This window comes from Pipra filicauda, unplaced genomic scaffold, assembly GCF_003945595.2.
Source record: "Pipra filicauda isolate LSUMZ 115617 unplaced genomic scaffold, ASM394559v2 scaffold66_size7647185_pilon, whole genome shotgun sequence".
NCBI lineage: Eukaryota > Metazoa > Chordata > Aves > Passeriformes > Pipridae > Pipra > Pipra filicauda.
Window position 1 is genome coordinate 1,137,336 of NW_024104831.1, and position 23,143 is coordinate 1,160,478.

Consider the following 23,143-nt stretch of genomic DNA (forward strand, 5'->3'; position numbering starts at 1 on the left):
GAATCTTTAGTACTTCATCAAGCATTTTGAATATATTTGCATGCAGAATAACCAGAAAAGACCAAATTACAACTTGGAACACTTTTTTATAGAATTATATCCTCTGCCTTTTCTATGCAAACAAAAAGAATTCTGAAAGGAGTACGTGACTGTAGTACTGCTGTTGCTATGGATGTTCTGTATGTCCTCCTTAACTTCTTTGTCCAGTTAAGACAGACTATTAATATACAAGAACATACCAATTCCTGAGTCAGAATCATAAAACTGGTCTACAAATAATCTTAGATTATTATTATAAGTGTGAGGTTGTGGGCTTTTTGTTTTTATTTGTTTTTCATTACTATATCACTTCCTAAAGCTTTCTCTTTGACTGCAAACCTAGGAAACTTTGTGTGTGTGTGTATGTTGTTTATTTTAACAGAAAATCAAGATAATGTAAGCCCTAGACCTCTGACAAAAGTACCGTAGACACATATGAGACTAATGAGAAAGGATAAACCTTTATTTGGCCGTATAGTATTTGGATTGGAAGTATCAGACAATCAAAAAAAACCCCAAACAACAAAACTGTTGTAAAGTATCAAGTGGAGCACACCCTGCAAATTTTCTTGCCCTTTCAATTCCTTTAAGCTATGAGATCTAGTGCTCTGGAGACCTTTAAAGGTGGCTGGCAGCACCAAGTCTCTGCTAGTCCATGGATACTGGCCTCTGATTTCACAGGTGAAAATGGGGTGAAAAGCTTCTGCAAATCTATCTTTAGACACTTCAGTTATCTATCTGATTGCACAGTATTTCCACACACCATAGGGGATCCTAGAGGATAGAAGACAGGTTAGCAGGGTTGGATGTATGTTCCTGCAGGAGGGCTCTGCCTGTTTGGTGCTGCTGTCTGCAGGCAACAAACATCTACACGGGCTGGATGGAGGCAACAGGTACCCTTATAACTCTTCAAGTAGTTTCATGAAGCTGGGTATTCCAGGGCCTTACCATCTGTAACATCAAAGGCTGCACATGAATGGAGGACTTGGAAACACTCCCAAGGTTGGTAAAGAAAGAAGACGTAAAACCAGATAGCTGAGCATATTGAATTTATTTTAACACGCATCATCCAGTTTAGGCATAAGCCAAGAAAGTCCCTGTTTTCCACATATGAGATATTTATACAGGGTGTCCTCAAGGTGGATTCTCTACTGTCTAATAATGTATGCACTTACATGACAACTTTTCCTTTAACCAGTACACTGATAAGATTTCCTTATTTTACTTGGCCATTTTCCAAGCCTTGTAGGAACATAATTATTTTTAGAGCTACAGTCCTAAGTTAATTTTGTTGGAATTAGCCAAAGGGCTCGAAAGCATTAATGGAAAACTGAGAGATAAACATGCATGCGTGCATGCATACAGCAGTCACACACATACATTTGCGCCCACACAGGCAATTTTGTTATCTTATAAAAACAAATTTGAAACTACAATTTGAAACACACCCTTCAGCAGTAATCTGCATGTTATACAACAGCAAGTACATAAAGAAAGGCTGGCACTCTATTTGGTTTGGAAAATTTCCCTATTGCTCATGAAAAACAAAATTGAACTATAGCATTAAGCTTATATAGAAAAAAAAAAGATAATTTTTATAGTCCCAGCAAGATACTCTGAGTATATGCAAGTCCCAGCATAAGGAAAGATTCCCTATTTGTCAAGTAACATGGTGGTCTGTAATAAGTACTAATATAATACAGCATGTCAGAGATCAAAGCCTCAGTACTAAAAGATACAGAATAACTCATGAAATCATAATTATTGTTTTGATTTAATCTAGGCAGTTTGCTTAAAGCATTTTTTAAAGACATGCAAGCATTTCAAAGTAAACAATTTTCTAAAAGCAAAACGGGAAATAATCTGGTTCCTTATCCTTCCTCTTTTTACTTCGTGGCACACTTATTTTTGATATTATATAAAAAGCACACATCCGACCTACTAATTCCCTCATCACAGTTTTCCACAGCACTCCTGTCAGCTGCACCCTACTGAAGTGGAAATAGATTTCTTTGCCATAGGTCTCCTGTTTTGTGCATAGCATCATATAAGCTATAACATGATTAATATGTGTAGTTCTTTAAGATGCAAAACTTCAAATTACAGTTTTGCAGAATCAGGTCATGATTATACAATCTGTTTAATTTGATTAAATCCTGCAGATTACATGCAAAAATGGGTGCATGTGCTGCTTGACGTGCCTGACTATGGCTGCTCGAAAGCCTCTGTGCTTGTACCAGCACTAAGAAAGATGATGGGAGTGAGCAGCTGGACACAGGAGGAGACAGTCAGTTTGTGTCAGGTTAATTGTGAGTGTGTAGCCATTGCTGCAGCCTCTTATTTGCAAGTTACCAGTGTAGATGTAGTTTTACTTATTTCTGTGAAGCATTTCATACAGTTAGGATACTTAAAAAAAGTGAATTTTCCTTGTTATTTTTGCCTTTTTTAGCTAAACAACTTAAAATATTTATTATGAAAAAAATACATTTTATTAGTTCAACCATAGGATTTCAATATAAAAAAACTCAAATTAATGCTAATGCCTGTATAACTCAAAACTGACTTAAGGACAATTTATGGTCTGCATAACAAGCTCTGTTTTCCCTTTGTCTTCTTGAAGAGAAAGGTCTACCTCCAATACTAGTGGAGTCAGTGAAGATCTAAAACCTACATTTTCCTTAATAATCTAGGAATACATAAAAACTGGAACCAAAAATAAATTTGGGTTGTGTTTCTGTACATTAAGCGTAGTCTCACACATTAAAATTGAGACTATTGAAAAGAGACACAAGGGACCATGTGGCCTGCTCTCTGCCTAAAATCCTTAGAATTACAATCAGTAATCATAGTTATAGGCATATGCACCTGAACCAACAAAATCTTATCTTAAAAACAGCTCAACTCATAAAAATTAAATGTCGTTCCTAATTGGAAAACAAATCACAAAATGCCACTCACACTATTTCATTCTGTATGTTTAAAAAGACTTTCTGCATCCCTTTTGCAATCTTCTAATCAGCAGCTGTGTACTTTACATACATGATGAGAGTGCTAACTCCAAAAAAAACCCAGGAAGTGTTCTGTGGATAGCTTCAGTGCATAACTCCAGTTCATTCTAGATTCATTCCACTTCATTGTAATTCATTCCACAAATGAACTTTCTGTAGATATAATGTAAAGGTTTAAGAAAGAGTTTACAAAGGCTTTGACAACTTCTGTGTAACTAGTTCAGTCTTAGCTATGTGCATCCCAATGAATTAATGAAATTCTACTCTCATCTATCACCTAAGGTAAGAAAGGTCTTTTTCCTTATCATCCCAGAAATAAATGTCCTTGTGGAACAAAGCTCTGTCTCTTTATAGTTATTTTTGGGTACAGATTGCCAAAGTGATAAAGTGATTTCTGAGTTCTGGAAATCACCAGATTTTGGAGAAGACTGATGATGTCCTTTGAAATATTAATCTGCTTGTGGAGCATGGTTCACAATAGAGCTACCCAATCCTAATTAGCAGACAGGGGGCAGAAGATATCTAAATGTGCTTTGGTCACAATCCTACAGACACTTTAACATGTTTGTGTTAGTTCTGTGCATTGAGTGATTATAAAAGTCATTGCAGTAGTGAAGTTAAGAGATGCAAAAGTTTTTGAGGGCTTAGAGCATTAGTATCAAAAATAGAGGGGTTTGAATCAAGGGGTATCTGTATCAGAAAACAAATGCATCTTCTCTACTTCTCTGGTTTTCTAAGGCTTTAGGATTCACATAACTAAGCACTTCTGTTCCAAGAGGAAGGACAAAAACTTGCTTGCCTACAGCAGAATCTTTCATCATCACATGGCTCAGACACATGCCTTCACAGATGGCAGCTGTAGGTGAAGCAACAAAACCAACCACAGGACCTGCTGTAATGGTGAACTCTTTGATTTTTCTATTTAAAGCTATTTCATACTTACTGAAAAGCTATACAGTTTAAAGTTACAGAGCAAATATACCCTTTCCCCATTAGTGAGAATATTAGACCCAGAAATGCTTTTGGTAGCTACCATCAGCCTTATCCCAGAGCACGTTCTCGGAGATATTCTCAGAGACAGAAACTCTCTGGCTTGAGGGAGGGGCAGAAGACAGATGAATCCTGGAGCTTGCTCACTCCCCTGGGATGGTACTCTCCCCAGGTGCTAAGCAGAAGACATCAGCCCATATTTATGCTGAGCTGTAAGAAAGAGAGTATTTCTGTAAGGAATATAGAGGTGTTGCCACACCAGGGACCTAGGAGCTGAAAAGAAGGGGAAAGTATATTCCCTCTATGAAAATGGAAGAATGGAAGTAAAATATTATCTCCAGATATTGCAGGGTGAGGAACAAAAAGAAGAAAAAAAAAAAGGCACTGAGTTAGCAGAGAAAGTACAGATGGATGAAGATGTACACTGGACTTTGGAGGGTAGATGTTTATTTTCCACAGTTGGATGTAGATGGGACTGTAATTTTGTTGGTTTGTTTTGGTTTTTTTAATCTTAAATTTGCTTAATAAGTATATTATTCCAGCTTAGTTTTGTTTCTTTTTCCTGATAGATTTTCTAGCTGTGTGTTCATTGGACTGCTCCAGAAAGGAGCAACAAAAGATGTAGTGCAGTTGATTTATGTTCTGTAACTGGAAAATCTCTGTTCCAGCCTTGCTCTTTGTCACTTTTGTCAAATAATTTGCAACTTAAATTAGAGAACTAGGTGCTGTTTGGGTTTCAACTCTGGAAACATGTGAGGGTATTACATAAGTTTTCAATTGCATCATGTATTGAGGAAGAACTTGAGGTATCTAGTATTGCTCCTATCTGGCAATTTTAAAATTTAATAGGTGAATAAAAATTCAAAATAACAATTTCAAAAGCAGCAATGTATCAGACTTGGACAGAACACATTTTTTCTCCTTTCTCTTTTCACCTTCAAAACACTGGTGAGTTTGGAGTAAATTAGGCTTTTTCTAGCAGTTATCTGTATAAATCCAAAATCTCCTATCAGTATGATGACTAAGCAGATCTGAATTTCAACTCAAAACTGCATTGCAGACTCCTGTGCATAGCTGTTTAAGAGATTTTAGCTTAGTCTGTCACTTTGCAATCTCAGAGTTGACTCCAGAGTAGTCTGGGTCAAGTGATGATTATATTCAGTGTTTCCAAATAAAATCCATGGGATTGTACTGTTGGTTTAATACAAGGCAATGATTTGACTGCAGTATCTGTACTGCTTGTAATATGGAACATAAATAAGCCTGAAGTACTGTATTCTCAGCCTGAAGAAAAAGTGATACCCTTTGTTAAACCCACTGACATCAAAGAGAAAGGGAAAAACAAAACATGCATTTTAGGCTTACAAATCCTTTTCAAGTTAGCATTTCCAGAAGAACTATTTTAAGAGAGAACAGGAATTACCAAGAAATGGTAGAATTTAATATAGAAAATTTCATCATCCTACTTTAGGATATGCCTTTGCTGCAAGAATTAATACTCAGGTATGTGAGTCACTCTGCAAAGGCATACCTAAGATTATGCCTTTACTGATCCTTCATGACCTTAGATGTATTGCTGATGTCGTCATGTCAAAAGCATACGTTGTTCCAATTCTTTCACAATAAACTGTGGAGAAACCTGCCTGTCTTTTTGGGAGCTGGAGGAAAGTTATGAAATGGACAATTGATAATTAGTCCTCTTGTAAAGTGAAGGAAGATCACACACAATCAGAAAGATTTTTCTTTTTTTTTCCAAAAAGTAACATTAGGGGAAAAAAAGCAAAAAACCAAACTTGTGAAGAATTTGAGGAGTAAAACAGAATGTCGAAGATAAAGCAAACAAACCACGGAAACAATTAGAGGTATCAAATCTTTAGTCAACTACACATTGAGTACATAAAATCTACCCAGTTAAAGATTCTTCATAATGGCCTCTCTGACTGTGTGTCTAACTATGAGGAAGAGGAGTGCCTGAGGAACAGGTTTTTCTGGAGAAGGAGGGATCTGGTAGTCCTTGTAATACATGAAAAACAATTTGGCATTGACAGAGGAGCAGTTTTTAATGCTCTTTCAGGGGAGCAGACACTGACTTGTGTTGTAAAGTACACAGGGGAGAGTATTCTGTTTTTAACAAAACCAGAGGAAATGCCATTCAAATAAGCAATGATTGTTGTACTCCTCTGTGTTGTCCTCTTCCTAATGCATTACAAGCAGCAGTTCATTTCAGGAGTTTGAACTTATTGTGGCTATTTCCAAGAATTAAATTAAATCTCTACATTTTGTAGAGGTTTTTTGCATCAGTATGTGTTATAAACAAACTGCTGTAAGTGGGCAGCAAAACAACCAACCAGAGGAATGAAGGCAATTTACAAAGTGGCCTTGAAGGACTAAAGCTTCAACCCTGAGAGTATATACAGCACTAATAAAGCCCTTCACACAGAGAAAAGATGCAAACATCAGTGATGCTCAAGGGAAGAAAGGTAAGAAGTAAGCTTTTAAAAGAGTCTGTAGCATTTATGATTGCAAAGCAAAGCCTGAAAATATGACTTGACTACTTCTTAGGGGTTCAGGAGACATGGAAAATTTAAACAACTTACAGTTCCAATGGCATGAGTCTTAGAGCTTCGCTAATGGCTCTGAACACCTGAGGTTGCTGATACTGCAGACGTATTTATTTTGCTCTTGGTTATTCAATTCTTCTCATTTTCTCCCCCACATCCACCCCCTATAAGCAGATTAACTCTCTTAGAAAGTTTGTTGCTTATGGATTAGGCATTTAGGATTCAGTGGAAAACATAACCTAAAAAAAAAAAAAAAAAGAAAGTTTAGAATCACTTCTAATTCCCCTCTGCTCAGTTTTTGGTTTTTTTTAAAGTATTTCCTAACTAAGGACCTCTTATACCATGTCTTAACTACAATACAGTTAGCTAGATTTCTCAGACTTCTCAGGATGATATCTTCATCTGGGTTTATGTAAAGAGTACACAATAGACACCAATTTTGCAGAATACAAACACGGTAAATGATGCTAAATTTTTTAATGCATATTGAATAACTTTGCTTTCTATTTGTCTTCCTTTTACTAGTTGTTAGTTTTATTAACTGAGTATTTCCTACCAAAGTGTTTTAGTTATAACCCATTTTGTGTTCTCCGTGCCACTGAATATCTTAATTTTGTTCTTAAGTCACTGGCAAAGTTCTGTATTGTTGTAACATTTAATCAAAGCATCAGTATCACTGTAATCACTATGTAAAATTGAGGCCCAAACACCTGCTTGGGATATACACCTAATGCCCCTAATGCCTGGAAGGATAACAATGATATAATGATACAAACAAATTCTTCTTACCAGAAAAATAAACTGAGTCCACTAGGACTCCATCACCAAACAAAACTAAAAGCCATGTACACAAATTGTTTGCAGTATGTTCTAAAAATGCATATATGCAAAAATGCATATATCCTCTCCATGCTTGAGAGGATACCAAGAAAAGGTACTTTTCAGACCTGGGGGCCCATCACAAAGGCTGATCTACCTGCTAGATACTCTCAAGGGTTGAAATCTCAGAAGACAAACCTTTTTGCAACAGGTATTTGCTGATACCAGGTCAAGCTTTATCTTCAAATTATGGTATCATTCAGATAAAGAATTGCTTTGGTTGCTTCCAAAGGAATTTTGAGAATTAAGACGTCTTTTCTAAACAGTTTGTTGTATTCTATCTTGCTCGCCTTTATATTAGCAGTGTACAAATAGCATAGGAAGCCTTCTATTTGTGTACATTATTTTCACAAAAAATCCCCAGCCAGAAGCTAAGCAGCTGATGACTAACATCTATGTTACAATTCTGACATGACTCTAGTCATGTCATGATAGACTTCTGAAAAAGACACCAGTGTCATTTTGAAAGCGTTTTCTTTGTATTAAAAATATAGTTTATCTTTAATACTTACTTAGACAGCTAGGATTAAGCTGCTAAGGGAAACAGTGTCTGTCTAGCTGCTGACAGCTGTTTGAATAGCAAAAAGTTTACTACAGTGAAGATACGTAAGCTGGCAGAAGCTTTAAAAGAAATTTAAGCCTCCAGTAAACAATTCTGAGAACATGAACATTGGGGAGATACTGCATCCTTACTGCAAATGATGAAGCAGGAATTAAAGCTGATGCTTCTTCAGTAATTATTTATCAAACGCCCAACATTCACAGTATAATGTTTCAAATGGCCCTCTCACATATGTACCCTTGCATTTTCTGTCTGTGCTGCATCTCAGGTGAGTGTTGAGAATACATAAAGTGAAATCTTTAATTGGAAATTATACAGTTGTGATCCTGATCAGAAACAAAACTTCTGATCAGGCAGCTCAGACCAAAAAGGTTAGAATTGGCAACATCCTGAAATAATGGAATATTCAAATTTCACACATAAAAGATGCTTTGAGTTCCCCTTTCAGTCACATTACTAGGTAGACTTTTGGGGTCATGTGATCTTATTTGAAATGTATTAGAATGCAATCACAGAGAATTGCTTTTAAACAGTAAAGACTTAACACTTGAAACATTTAATGCTACAAATTCACCTCACCTTTGCCCCCAAAATAGTGAATCCCAAACTAAACAACTCTGTGCAAACTCCAACCAGAGCTACAAACTAGCCTGAGCTACAAACTACTTAAACAAGAGAACTGAAGACAAATTTTGGTTTACATCAGGTGTTATGGCAATCAGAACTAATTTACAGTATTCAGAAATAACTCTGTAAAAAATCTTTCTAGACTGTAGAGAAAGGTACAGAAGTTCAGGCTTGCTGATGACATTAGAAACAGTCTTGTAGCCACTTTCATGAAACTGCTTAGTAAAGCAAAATTGGTCTGTTGTTCATTCAGTCCGTCCCTTCCCCAACCCTGCCGTAGTTTCCCCTTTCCTTAGTCTTCCCTTGTTTTCTTGTATTTGCTCTCCAAATGCAGGTTACTGCTCTTTCAGAGGTTATCATTAGGGCAATTAGGTCACTGATTTCATTTTTCATAAGCTAGTGAGCTAACAGTTATTTAGGTTGTGGAACTGCCCTCCTTTCAGGGTTTGGAAAATAATTTGCGCTCCTTTGTTCTTCGCTGCAAGTTGGCACAGTTGCTTTTTTATTGCTCTATCTTGCTTGTGCCTCTGCTTCTGTGTGTTGCATCCGCCTCCTCACAACTATATTTTTGTCTCTTAACTTAGTGCACTTGCTATGCTTTACTTTAAAAATCTTTATAAACTTCTGGGTGTAGAGCCTGATGGTGCTATCCCTATCTCCTCCTGCTTTATTTCAGATTTTAGTGCTGCATTCATCCATCATTTCAGTAGATAGCCCCACAGCTTCCAGTGGCTGCAGTGGGATTTCAAAGTGTGGATCTAAACCATCAGACAACTCTTTTTGCTTATAGACAGTGAAAACTGTAATGAATGCAAAGACCACCAGGATGTTTAGCAAAAGGTAGTTGTTTTATAAATATGAATGTATTTGCAGCCATCAGTATTTGGGTACTCCTAGTTGAGTTAAGCATTTGTCTAGGCCTAAGAGAAAAAAATTCTGTGAGTATTTTAAGGACTGGGTGCAAAAAGTTTCTGCCAGGTTTGCATTTGACTACAGATATAAATACTTGCCCTAACACAGTTCTTCACACCATGTTTGTGGGTTTGTGGAAGTGACATGAAAAATAAGGTGCATGCTGCTCTGCCTGGATGAGTGTGGTGCTAACTTGGCTGCTCCACTCGTGCTAATATGCTGGCTTCTTGCACCACCAGTCCAAAGCTGTATGGATTGAATGCATGAAGATAAAATGGATAAAACTCTCTTATGGATAACTCGTCAAGTCTAATAGCGTTATTGTCACTTGAAGATGGGGTCAGGGAAACAAATAAGTGTTCTAGTGCTTATGGCCTACCATTGATAATTCTTTCAGTCTCTGTTGAAGCTTTGTTTCCAGACCTGTTGATACTCATTTAGAAAAAACTCTCATTCCCGGGGGAAAAATAATTGAACATTTTTTCAGTTATTCTAAGAATGGGAACAGGCAACATAACTGAAGCTTTCTTTTCTCTTCCTCCTTTATGCTCCTCCCAGCAGTTTTTCAAGAAGTCCTTCATATCATCTTCTTTCCAATCTGCTGCCTCTTCTCACCTCTCCTTTATTATGCTGCCCCCTCTTCTGCCTTGGGTCTACCTTTATGTGGTTCAGTCCTCCCTCAAAGCCTCATTCCTGCTGTTGCAATTACACTGCTTTTCCCTTTTGAAGTTGAGGTGCTATTGACCAAAAATTAGAACAAAGCATTCTAGCATTAGTAACAATTTTGAATAATATTAAGGCTATGCTGACTGGTGTAAAATCAGAGAACAGTTTTCAGTAGAAGCATTGGTAGGTTTATTCCAGCAGTACCAGAATGAAAGGTGCTTCCCAGACTAGTATACTGTTGGGCTGCCAAGTCCCAAGCAGGAGTAGAGGCAAACTCAAGTACAAAGTACAAATTGTGACTTCATCTTGCTGGGATATTTGCATAACATTTGCTCTTCTTTTACATCTAGCACACAGGATATATACAGCTTTGCAAAAAGTTTTCAAAGGGGATTATTTCTTTTGAAAACCTTAACTGCTATGTCTAAACATACAAGGTAAAGAAATATGGTGCCAAGAGACAGTTTCTTTTGCTAGACAATTACCTTGGTTCAACTACTATCATTTACATATATTGATAAAAAGAATGAGATTTTTACCTCCTGTTTACTCCTTACATTTTATGTACTGGGTAATTTATCTTATCAGTTCATGGTACTGTCCCTTGCCCAGAGGATGTATTTATTGACCAGTAGATGCTTTAAGTATTTTGATTCTATTTTCTATCTAGCTAAGTACGTGTTGAAGTTTTTGCATAATTACACTACTGATGGTTTACTGACCACTCTGATATCTTATGTGTACCTTCAGGGTTTCCTCTACCACAGATCTGAGCACAGGGCATTATCTGCTTGAACTGAAGTGTGACGAAAGCCATGAACACAGAGCCACAGCTGTGTTCAAATATGACTGTCTTCCAAATAAGCACCTTCAAAATGTTAGGGGACCAAAGCAATACAATGGATTTGGTATTTTTACAGTTCCCATTGCTTAATGGTTTTGAACAGTTTTTAATTTATCAAGATGGTGAAAAACCATGTGCAAGACCACTGCTTGGTTCTGTTACTGTCAAGCCTATTGTTTAGAGTTGTGTGTGTTGTGAGATTTGGATTTTCTCTGAGGGATCACCCTGGAGGAAGGAGTAATGCTAACATAAAACATTCCAAAATATAGACTCAGAAGTACAAAGCATATTAGATACTTAGAAAAGTACTTTTTATTATTTAGAATAGGAAATAAACAACTATGAATATTGAGGGTCTGCTCTTTTTGATTCACATGACTAACAGCTGAACTAAGAAGTGGGTAACCCTGAAGTTCTAAGTATTTAACAATCCCTGAGAAAATTACAGAACTTTGACAAAACCCACCAGCCTTAAGACCTGCTTAATGTGCTTCACATTTCTGCAAGGAAACAGATCTTTTTCTTTTACTCAGGGACAAAAAACACTGCAATTGAAGAAGGTTGGGTTTCTTCACATTATAATAGTAGTGTTGCTTTTCCTCCATCTTTCCTGATAACCACTACTATTTCTTTGCTGTGCATGTTGTATTATTGGCAATGCAGAAAAAATATTCCATCTTGTTTCTACTTTCCTAATACACCTAAGGCTAACTTTATAATTTTAAAGTCTAGTTTAAAAGCAGCCAAAAAACCGAAACCCCACAGAACTATGTTTAAAGAAAGAGCAACAAGTTTCAAACAGGAATCTTTCCATGTATTCAAATACTGAGCTGTGAGGGCACGTTGCCTAGGGAGCAGGGCTCACTGGGCTGGGGCAGGCACGGCTCTGGTTCTGAGGAGATGTGGTTTTATATGCCACTACTTAACAGCACTGTAGGTGACAGACTTACAGAAGTCTCTTTCAGAGAGTCACAGGACCAATTAGGTTGGAAAAGACCTCAGAGATCATGGAGTCCAACCTATGACCGAACACCATCATGTCAATTAGACCATGGCACTAAGTGCCACTTCCAGTCTTTCCTTGAATACCTCCAGGGACAGTGACTCCACCACCTCCCTGGGCAGCCCATTCCAATGTCTAAGCACACTTTCTGTGAAGAAATTCTTCCTATGTCCAACCTAAAACTCCCACGGCGCTTAAGAAATATGTCCTCTTGTCCTATCACTAGTTGCCTGGGGGAAGAGGCTGACCCACACCTGGATACAACCTCCTTTTAAGTAGTTTTAGGGAGGGATAAGGTCTCCCCTGAGCCTCCTTTTCTCCAGGCTAAACAACCCCAGCCTCCTCGGCCGCTCCTCATGGGACATGTGCTCCAGGTAGGACATGTGCTCTTTCTTAACATCTCCAGCAGGGAACGACGCGCAATGCTGTATACGTCACTGATGGATGAGAGGCATGCTGCTTGGTCAGAAATTTAAGAAAATATTTCCATTAGCGCCCGCAGAACAGCTGCCTGGTACCGAAGAGCACTGAGACAGGTCACACCAAGGGAGATAGGGGAAAAAAAAAACAACCCAACATACAGCAGAGCGCCTTCGACGATAGCGTTTCGAGCTCTGTGCCCCGCCGCCGGACCCCGGCGTCGGCCGGCGGTGTCGGTGGGTTCCCTCGGCCCGGCCGGGAGCGAAGCCCGGCCCCGGCAGGGGCGGCCCCGCAAGGCGGGCGGGGCGCGGCGGCGGCGGCGCACGTAGCCGTCCCAAGATGGCGGCCGCTCCGGACCGGGCTGCGAGGGTGGCGGCCGTGCCGGGGGCGGTGGCGGGCGGGCGCTGAGCGGGGCGGCGGCGGGGGCTGGCGGCGCTCGCCTCGCCTCGCCTCCCCGCGGGGTGCGGGGTAGCTTTCCGCGCGGCCGCCAGGCTTCACCATGCTGCGGGGCTAGAGCCGCCGAGGCGCCGCCGCAGCGCAGCGGGATAATAATGTTAACAGAGGTAAGAGCACTGCCGGCAGGGTGCGGGAGCGCGGGGAGCGGCGCTGCGCCCACCCGGGCGGGCAGCGCTCAGTGCCGCGGCTCTGCCGCCCGCCGGGGCCTCCGAGCTGCCTGGGCGGCGGGCAGCCTCCCCCTTGGCCGCGGAGGGCAGAGGCGCTGGCCGGCTCGCCCAGGGCAGCGCCGGGACCCTCTTATCACCCTGCCTCCTCTCCAGGCAGGGCGAGATGGGAGTGGGGCTCTCCAGCGCCGCGGCGGAGCGCGGCGCACCGTGCCCGCTCTGTGCGGCAGCTGGGCCGGGCCCGGCCCGTCCTCCCCGCGATCCCCCGCGGCGGGGCCGTGGCTGGAGGAGCGGAGCGCACCTGGGGGGGAACCCGCCTGGGCTCCGGGCCGCGCCGGGAGGTGCCCCCGCCCGGGCCCCGCGCGACCGCTCCGGCTTCAGCCCCTCTGGCCTCCTCCGGGGAGGCTTCGTGAAGGCTCCGTGTTTGCTTTCTCCTTGGAGGGCTTAAGCCGGGCGGCTCAGCTGTGCTCGCGGAATCCGTGGCAGTAGGTAATCATTAGAACTTGGCTCGCCGCTCCCCGGTGGGGGGGTTTCCGTCCCGAAGCAGCCGGGCAGCTCAGCTGTGAGGCAAGCAGGTATTTGAGGATCAGCGTGGGCCAGAAATGTCTGCTGTGTCCAAAGGCACTCTAAAAGGGGGAACCTGGCAGTACTATCTGCCACTGCTTTCTAGTTGCTAGGAATGAGCCTTTACCCCGTTTTCTATTTTCCTCTACCAAGACCACTCGATTTTCTGTTTTTATTGTGTCAGCAAGGTGTCTGGAGTGCAAATACTTCTCCAACATGATGATTGCATTACCCGTGTTTTATAATTTGCCATTTTATCCTCCAGTGAAGGTTATTCATCCAAAAATGATTTGTCTTAAGTCTTTCAGGGTGAAGGCTTGCTTTCTGACACCTGAAAAATTTAGCTTTGCTTTCCTGAACGACAGTAAAAAGTATCCTCTACCTTTCAATTTGCATCAGTTAAAAGTTTTAGGGCATTAAGAAAGTGGTTCTGTAGAGCCACGAGCTCTCAGATTTCCCCAGGAGGGTAAAATTTGTGGAGTGAGTTAAACCTGTAAAAATACATGACCTATTTTTGCATTGAGGGTATTTGGTGGGTGGTCAAGATTAATAATGTCCATTAAAAAGAGTTGGTGAGTGTGACGCGTAAGCATTAGCCATAGTAATTTAGATTATTTTAAGGGTGGCATAGAACATTCTGGGTCAGTGCCTCATACTGGACTGTTTGTTCCTTTTGATGATGGCTCTGTGTGCCTATCCAAGACACTTTATTGTCTGGGAACTGAATTTTTTTTTCTAATAATGCTGATATAGTGTGGATAGCAGTGTGGATGACACTTGATCCATTGGCTTTTTGAGGTAAAACCTAGTAATTACATGTGTGATGACAAGTTATAACACTTAGCCTTGGTGTCAGGAGGATTCTGATGTCTTTCTAGTTCCTGTATATAAATTATTTGTAGACAAAATGCTTCAGGGTAAAGTATTCCAGGCTTGTCTCTGCCAAGGACATGATTTTAAATTTTAAGCAAAATTGCAGGCTTTGCTTGCTTGAAAAGCAGTTGTAGGGAGTTCTTCAGGTAATCAGGTAGCTCTTGCCTGTCAGGAGTACCTGCCTGATGTGAACTGGAGGAGTCCTTTTCCAGCACACTTTTTTGGGTGTTCCAGTGGCAACTTGGTAGCTAAAACATGAACCGTGACCAGACTTTGGACAAAGATGCAGATTGTTTCAAGTCTAGTGATACATGTATTTCTCCTCTTCTCCTTTTTTTTTTTTTTTTTTTTTTTAATATGTGAAAATTGAAATGGAATGTGTGGTGGACTGCAAACAGTGCACTTGTTTTTGGTGCTGGATTTTTGTGGCCTTGTCTAGTTTACTACTGTCTAGAATGACCAAGATCACTCTACTTTTTTTTTTTTTTTTAGCCATTAAAAATTCATATCCATAAGTTTTATAACTTAAGAATGTAGACAGTATTTTTTCTTGAATACATTTAAGCACGAAGGAAAGGCACAATCAGTTTCTACATGTATTGTTATCATGAAGTTAAAATATAACTTAGAGTTTGTCAAGGTCAGTTTCCTACATCCTTTAACTGTATCCATGTGTGCAGACCCTAGCAGATTCATTTCAGTTTTGTGTGGATGCAGTTAGAGTTAGGACTTTGTAATCAGTAATTTCAGGGGAAGATCGCACTTCCTGGCAGGAAAAAAAATACTGTGTTTTTTATTTGGCCCTTACTGCCCATCTTATTTTAGTTGCATTCAGAAATCATGTCATTGGATGCCAAGCTCATACACTTATTTGCCTACTTAGCAAATGCCATTTCTCAATTTTTCATTATTTTGGCCACCAAAACTTATTTCTGCAATCATGTTGAATACATTCTATATCTGCATGCATTCCAAGTCCTGCTGCAAGTGAGCGTTTCCCTAGTCTGCTGCATTGGCCTTTCTGTGTCTTTTCACTTGTTCCCCTTTTCTTGTTCATCAGATGTCTCCTCTGCTTTTCAAGACCCAGTGTGGCCTGTTTCCATGTGATTTACTGTCTCAGCACTTTCTCGTCTGACGAGGCCATGATGGACACAAGTTGCAATGGTCTGTCTCTTGTGTTTTCGGACAATCATCTTTGTCCTGCTGGCCTCTTGTACTGCCCTGACTACAGTGATGCAGCTGGTGTTTTACAACTTTGGCTCTTGGTGGTCAATAGTGTCTTAAATTCTGATGGGAACAAACATTCAAAAGGATTTTGACTTAATTTACAAGAAGTTTTAGAATGTCTCTCAAAGCGATGGCCGATGCTGTCTGCATTTGCAGCCCATGCTACCTCTGAAGAAGGCACTTTATGTAAAGTGAGGAGTAGATTTCTTCTTTTTTTTTTTCCTACATTTACTCATTAAACTGCTTTGAGATGCTTAGTGAGGACTTTCTTCAGAATTTATCAACAGCTAAATTTTTGACAACTTAATTCTCAGCTTAGCAAGGGTACCTTGTTGCAGTACCAGTGATGGTTGGAAAGATTTTTGAAATTTGATGAAGTAGGAAAACTTTTTTGTATCCACAACTAAAAGTGAGCCATGCAAAATGAGCTCTGACGTGTTAGTATTTTTTGTTATTGCCATCTGTCAAGATAATTCACTAACTACATGCAGTATTTCCTTTCCATTAAACAATCTACATTTTAAGAGCTCTTTAACAAACCTTTTTTTGTTAGACTGTGATACTAGCCATTGAGAACTGCTTTTGAGCAAAACTGAGTAAATTAGCCTGATTTTTAAGAATAAAGGTTGACTGAGCAGCTTGTTTTAACTTGCTTTAGAATAATAGTGAATTAGCCTTCCTGCAACAGTAGCACATTGTAATGTATGTTAGTCCAGCTCTGAAAGACACAGAACACAGTTAACTGCATGATGTACTGTAGCATTTTTGTCTTTTTCTTTTCCTTGATACATGGCAGTGGCAAATTGCTTGGATGCTTCATGTATCTGAACTATATTCTGCTGGTAGACAGCTTCAAATGTGTAGAGATTTATCGGTGCGTTGAAAGAAATTAGTTTTCTGTCCTTCTGTGAAACTTGTATGCTGGGGCTTTCTTTAGTGATAGTATTTTACTAGATGAGATCTAGTGGGAGCATGAGTTGCAAGCCTTTGGGAGTAAAAATCCTCTTTCTCCTTCAGTATATTTTGTAATTGAGGTCTGCATTGTCCCTAATTGTTGCTATGGCAGCTCTTTTAATATCTCCATATTTTGTAAAGTGTGAGTTAAAATTATGTGAGGAATGGTAAAATTAAGAAAACTAATCTTCTGAAAAGAATGGTTGTTGTATGTTCCAAGTACTTGCTTTTAAATATTTTGCTGACTACTAGTAAAAGATAGTGTTTAAACACTCAGGACTATTCTTAGAGTGTACAGTTGGGCCTAAACTGCTGAGACTGAATGCAGAGTTCTGCAACAACTCTAAAATATCAGTCTGGACCATTCCCCAAAGCTGTGTGGAAGAAGAATAGTGTGAAGTTCCTTACTTCAATAAAAATACTAATAGCTTGTCTGGTTAGAGAGCTGAAGGAGCTCCATGATGATTTCCTTGGTCTGGTTGCACTCTAGGGAATTATCTCTGTTTTAAATATGTTTGTCCTTTTATCCCCACCCTTACAAAGATGACAAAGCATGTTTTCCTTTGAACTAGCATTGAGAGAATTGCTATTATTAGAAACAAGAAACCATTGGGGTTATATCTAAGTTATTTGCACCACTTAAAGAATTAATATTTAGAAGTCCCATTAGCACTTTCCCCCGTTGCTTGGCTGCGAATACCAAGGCTGAAATGATAGAAAAATCAATTGCAATTGTTACTTGCAGTTACATGAGAAAGAAGCTTCAAGAAGCAAAAGTCACTGTGATCTTGGGCCCAACTGCTTGTTCTTCTCCCCCTGCCAAAGTAATGTCTGATTTCTGAATTAAAAACCTGAGGCATTATTTCATGAAGTAAACATATTGACAAGCTTTAGCAAGAGCACTCTAACCTTGTTTACATAATTTCTATAGTATCATACCTTAAAATGATAAATGCATAATTGTGATTTACAGGTATGAGGTGAAATGGGTGTTTATTTTTAACGTGAGTAAGCATAGTTGACAGTTATGTTCAGCTAGGGGGACTCCTTTTATAACTGCCATTTGTTTTGCATGAGAGATCAATTCCTACCCTGTCAGAGTTTGGGAATACCTGTTAAAGATCACAAGTATTCTAAAGCAGGAGTTGTGTAAAATTGTCAGAGCGCTGAGATGGTTTTCTGAAGAAGTTACGTTGTTTTCTATGTCGAAGGGGACATGATCTCAGTTATGCAGTTAAAATAGTGTGAGTCAAATTTATTGCTGTATTTTAATTGGCATTTTACAAACATTTAAGAAGTCCTACGGATTTGTAACTAGCTTTGTTCAAATGGGATTCTATGAAAAATCAGAGATTTCCAAGGTCAGAATACAGAGCTGGACCAGAGCAGTTAGTACAGCACTTTTTTTTGAAACTATTTTACCAGTGACACTGATATTTGTTCAGTCCTGCTGTTTTGCATATTTCTCAGAGAGTGAGCACAAGGCTAATTTGTTTTGAGCCTCACCAGTTTGTCAGTCCACTAGTTGCCAGCAGGAGGAGATAAACTTGTCTCTTCTGGCTTGCTTCCCATTAAATCCCTTCATGCCTCAAATGGCTGCATGGTGTCCTTTCTGCAACTTCACTTGGGAGAACTTTTGAGAATCAGAAATATTAAATTTCAAGAACTGTGATTTGGGGTTTTTTTTAATTATTTTTTATTTCACAGTTAAAAACAGCACTGTGTTTATTCCAGTGAGGGCCAATGTGGCCTAGTTAAAAGTTTTCAGGTACCACTGATGTCTAAAATGTTTAATTCAGTATCCTGTTGTAGTTGGAGTTTTGGGTAGGTGGATGAGCCTTGCACATTTTCTCTGCAAGAATGTTCATGAGTTTGGGAATGTACTTTGAAGAGTATTAACTGCCTAAATGCAGTTGTGCATTTGTTACAGTGTTATTTTTATTTTTTATGTCTGTTCCTCTGCCTTTCTTCCCTTAATCTCATGCTTCTTCAAGGAACGGAGTGATCCCAGTTCTATTTTAATCAAATCTGTTTGTGTCAGAATGCTATTATTTCATAAATGTCACTATTTTAAGATCATATATTCCTGTTCTTCTGTATATTTTTGCAATTCTAAGAAATGACTGTACTGAACGCTTCTGCTGGTGCCTCTAAAGCAGTGCAGGTTAGGCTGTCTCTTGTGATGTAAGGGAATGAACTTGAGCAGGAAGTTTGAATTGCTACATGTCCTGTAGGATGCTCTGCATTTCCACTCTTCCAGTCAGTGCTGTTAGACAAGGCCAAGTAGAAAATACTCTAGAATCTTGAAATTCTCACCTCAGCAGTTCCACTGATTATGAAACAGTGCCTCAGACCTGGGATAATTTCTCTCATACCTCTTAATTGGTACTGAAGGCAATGAGGAACAAACGTGTGATGTTCCCAGTCACCCTCTATTCAGCATTTGGCATTTCAGGCTGCAGGGTGAGTTGAAAATCTGGTGGTGTACATGCTTTGGGAAACAAGTATGCAACCAGTGTAACTGTAGAAAGAGTGGTTGCTTTAAAGCCTTGCTGATTGTCAAGATGATCTCATTTGATTTGGAGAGATGAGGGAGCCTTGCTCGTTGCTGAGCTGCTGCTGCAGTCTCTGAGTCTTCAGTCCTTCCTCCTATGTGAGGCCAACTTAAACCTTTGCACTCCATGTCCTCTATAATAACTCGAAACTTTGTTTATTTTGAGTTTCCCCAACTGTTGTAGTGTTTGATAACATTGTATCAGCTTACTTTTTTGAAACATATGTTTTTATTTCTGTATAAAAATATTTTTTTTATTTTTGTGATACTTCGAAAATAATAGGATCAGTAATAATGATATGTGTTCCTTATCCACTGAAGGAACTATTTGTGCTTGAAAATCACATCTGTATTTTGATGTGTGACTTATTTTCCTTTTTTTCTTTTTTTCTAAAAAGCTATGTGAGTGGTTCCCTTCCCCCAGTATATCTTGGCGTATTTCTTATTGACAGACATCTTAATTTTTATTGAAGAGTATATTTGATTGTGGTATCTAACCTCTTCTAACATATGTGGAAGAAACATACTTTTTTATATTTTATATACTCAAATTAGTATTTCTGATCACAATGCTAACAAACTGAAATGTCATCAACTTTGTAAAGTAAAATCATATAGTATGGAAATTTTAAGTCTTGTGATTTAATGTCTGAATTACAGATTTAATCTGATGGTACATATAATGAAATAGTAATTAATATGGTTTATTTATTCTATAAAATTTAAAAATTCTTATGGAAAACAAATTGTTTTTTATGAATATAATTTTCTTTTTTTGGTAAGAAGATATTTCTTCACAACACTAGGCTAGTGCTTCATGCTTGCATTAATTTGATTTGCATATGTACCTAAAACTTTGAAATAAGCTTTATATTTATTTCTTCATGTTGGTTTTAAGGTCTGTACTTTAAATGGTATTGGTCTTCTGTCTTTCAGTTGACAGTTGTACTACTACAACTGCTTAAAACATTCTTGAGAATATTATGAATTAGCAAGAGTGAGACCAACAGCAAACAATATATCTAGAAATGTTTCTAAGTTCTTCCAGTACTTTATTGGTTATTTTCCTTTATTGAATTTTCCAAGTAATGATGGTCTGCCATTGCCCATTACTGTTACTTTTAATTGTGCTTTATTTTACTCATACCTTTTTGTTTTCTTTTTTAAATAATTGTTCTATTTTAATAATCTTAATATAACATGATACTTGCACTCTTCTTAATTTTTCTCTTTAGATTTCTAGAGAATTGCCCATAACTCATATTTCTCTTATTCTCTAATTTTTGATGCATTATGCAAAACATTTTTTTGTTTTCCAGTGATCAAAAGAATTGCATTGTTGCTTTTTGGAATAGTATGCCTGGGTTACTCTATGAATACTTCCACCTTGCTGTCTGTATGGTTCTTTGGTTTATTACTTGTTGTTCTTGTGCATTTCCTTCTTCCTTGTTTTTTTTCCTTATATATTTATCTTTGTTTTCCTTCCGCGGTCACTGGGATAGTCATTCTTTAGATATCCTTCATGCATAAAGGATTTTGAGATGCTAGGAGTGCCACTTCATGTTTGACATGACTGGATCTGGTTTGGGCTGCTGCTAAAGAGGGTTTCTCCCTCCCACCAGGCACAAGCTGGTCTGACTCTTCTTGTATCAGGTCTAACAGCTAAACAGCAACTGCATTCTTTTGCCTTAGTGAGCCAACCTTCTGGAGAGATACGAGGGTGGGAACAAGGGAGAAGGTGCCAAATCAACAGCTGCACGGTCCAGCGCTAGAGGAGTGTGTAGTGCTAGTCTGCATTTCCTTCTGTGTAGATCTAAAGGGAATCAATATCCAAAATAATTCCTGTCCTTTTGAAAACAAGGAATGTCATCAGTCCTTCTGTGACTTCTGAATGTATCTCTGACTCCAGAAAAAGTTATGAGTAAGGTTTGGTAGCTCCACTTTGGTGAGGTTTCTTTTTTTGTTCTTGACCAAGTGGCATTGATTCAAGTTTTTAGATATCTTCTGTTAACTTGCCCTAAGAACTGGATACTCAAATGACTCAATTAGTTTTATCTATAATTAGTTTCAGTCTATTATCTTGAAGTGGCAAATGTTGATGCACCATTTCTGTGGTTTCCTTTCCCCCTCCCACTTCAAATTCATTGAAATATCTTGGAATATTCCATGCCCTGATGTTTGAGAATGAAGTGTTCCAGCGAGTTCATAGAAGTGTCCCTCTACATAAACATTATTTGTAGATATTCACGCTTTCTTTCCTTCTTCAGTGTCTTAGTGGGAGAGGTAGTATATGCACCTGAGAGATATCCAGCTGATATGGTGATTCTGGGCCTAGATTTTTTGTGAGAGAGGAGAAGTCTACTTGAGGCTAAAAGATTCATTTAGGATACTCAGCAGACTTTTTGTTTCCATAGAGAGGTCAGATGGACAGAGGTTATGGAACAGATTATTGGAAGAAATTGTAGGAGGCTCCACCCTACTTAACACTTACCTGTTTGCTTCTGAGCTACACATTGTGGTGCCTGTGAGCAGCGTTCTGTAGCAAATCACTTGATAAAACTTGTGAAATTTCTCAGAGTCGCACAGGCAGCAGACAATGGTTTTCTCAGTAACAGTATTCAGGAAAAGGCAGAAGTGCATAGGGGACCACGAAGGCCATGCACAAAGCAAGTATGCCTTCCCAAAAGGGATGGTGAGGCAAATATCTCTTGGAAGTGAGTGGGTAAAGCACACAAGCAATAGGAACTGGAAGAGGGATTAGGAAAGGAGGATATTAAATACATGAGGGGGGAAGATTTGGTTTCTTTTTATTATATTCCCATTACACTTATCCCATTGGAAAAAGACAATAATATTTAAACACTCCCCCCACTTTTAAGTAAGGACATTTTTTGCCATACCCTCAAAGTGCTGATTTTTTGTGTTGGCACTGTCCATTCTGCCAAGAGTTAGACATCAGCTGCTTATTAAAGTTGCAGTCTTCCTTGAATATTGTGAACTGCTGAATAACTTGGTGACACTGAACTAGTCTCTATCTATTGCTTTTTTTTTATGCAACTGGATGATATTCTGTCCAGAAAAACAGCTGCCAGGAACTGGAAGTTTTGAGGCTTACTCTAGTTTTATAGAGGTTTATGTCATTTTGTATAGCAGCTGTTTCCATGGTTATTTTTGTCTTCACCCAGTAAGTATGCTTCATAGGAAATTTGGCCTTATTGGAGTTTGGATGTACTCTCAGAGACCACTGGGAATTTACAGTGAAATAGTGGTTGTATCAGAGTTTCTCTGTTTTGTAACTGGAGAACATGTATGACAGACAAAGAACTTTATTGAATTTAAACTTGAGAAGGAAGCAGTGGAGTAGCACCACAGTTTTTGGAGGAAGGTGCTAGTATTCTGTCAATGGATTTAGGTTTCTTAAAAATGTACTAAGTTTGCAGCTTGGGATCTGTTTGTTATTTGTGTACTGAAAACTGCCTCTTTATGGTGCATACTCTGCTTTGAAGTTCTTCTATTTTTATATCCATTTTGTTTTATATTTTGCTAATTACAATGCTGATTAAAAAGTACTACATACTTGTAAAAAATGTTGAGGAACTATCAGTAAATTTTTGACAAGAGAAATTAGATATAGTGTAGAGGTGATCATTGCAAGCATGAAACTAGTTCATGATGCTGGCACTGGTTGAGGTCTTGGAATTAAAAGAACAAAACGACCCCCCCTAAGTATTAAAATCAGTGAATACAATGTTGGTAGCTCTTTCTTCAGATTCCAGTGCTTAGGTAGTAGATGCCTTTTATTATGTTGATGGTAGGTGTGTAGAGACTACTGTTCTTGCT

At 39.0% G+C, this 23,143-nt stretch overlaps 1 protein-coding gene and 1 long non-coding RNA gene across 4 annotated transcripts in view; one reads left to right on the forward strand and one right to left on the reverse strand.

The window, feature by feature from the left end:
- SNX13 (sorting nexin 13) overlaps positions 1–23,143 on the forward strand; it is a 119,020-nt gene that overhangs the window by 38,631 nt on the left and 57,246 nt on the right. The window contains exon 1 of one of the 3 annotated variants that reach the window (XM_027738945.2): positions 12,795–13,074. The exons of 1 other annotated variant lie outside the window; for it this stretch is intronic. In XM_027738945.2, the coding sequence (XP_027594746.1) occupies positions 13,063–13,074 (12 nt within the window). In that variant the 5' untranslated portion in view covers positions 12,795–13,062. Of the gene's footprint in view, positions 1–12,794; positions 13,075–23,143 lie in introns of those variants that run through there. One more of the 3 variants, XM_027738944.2, reaches the window with a different exon arrangement.
- Positions 2,515–12,784, reverse strand: LOC120324719. The gene is made up of 3 exons (XR_005566227.1): positions 12,673–12,784; positions 6,635–6,837; positions 2,515–4,247 (listed from the first exon to the last, which is right to left on the reverse strand). It is a non-coding gene; the product is annotated as an uncharacterized LOC120324719 (long non-coding RNA).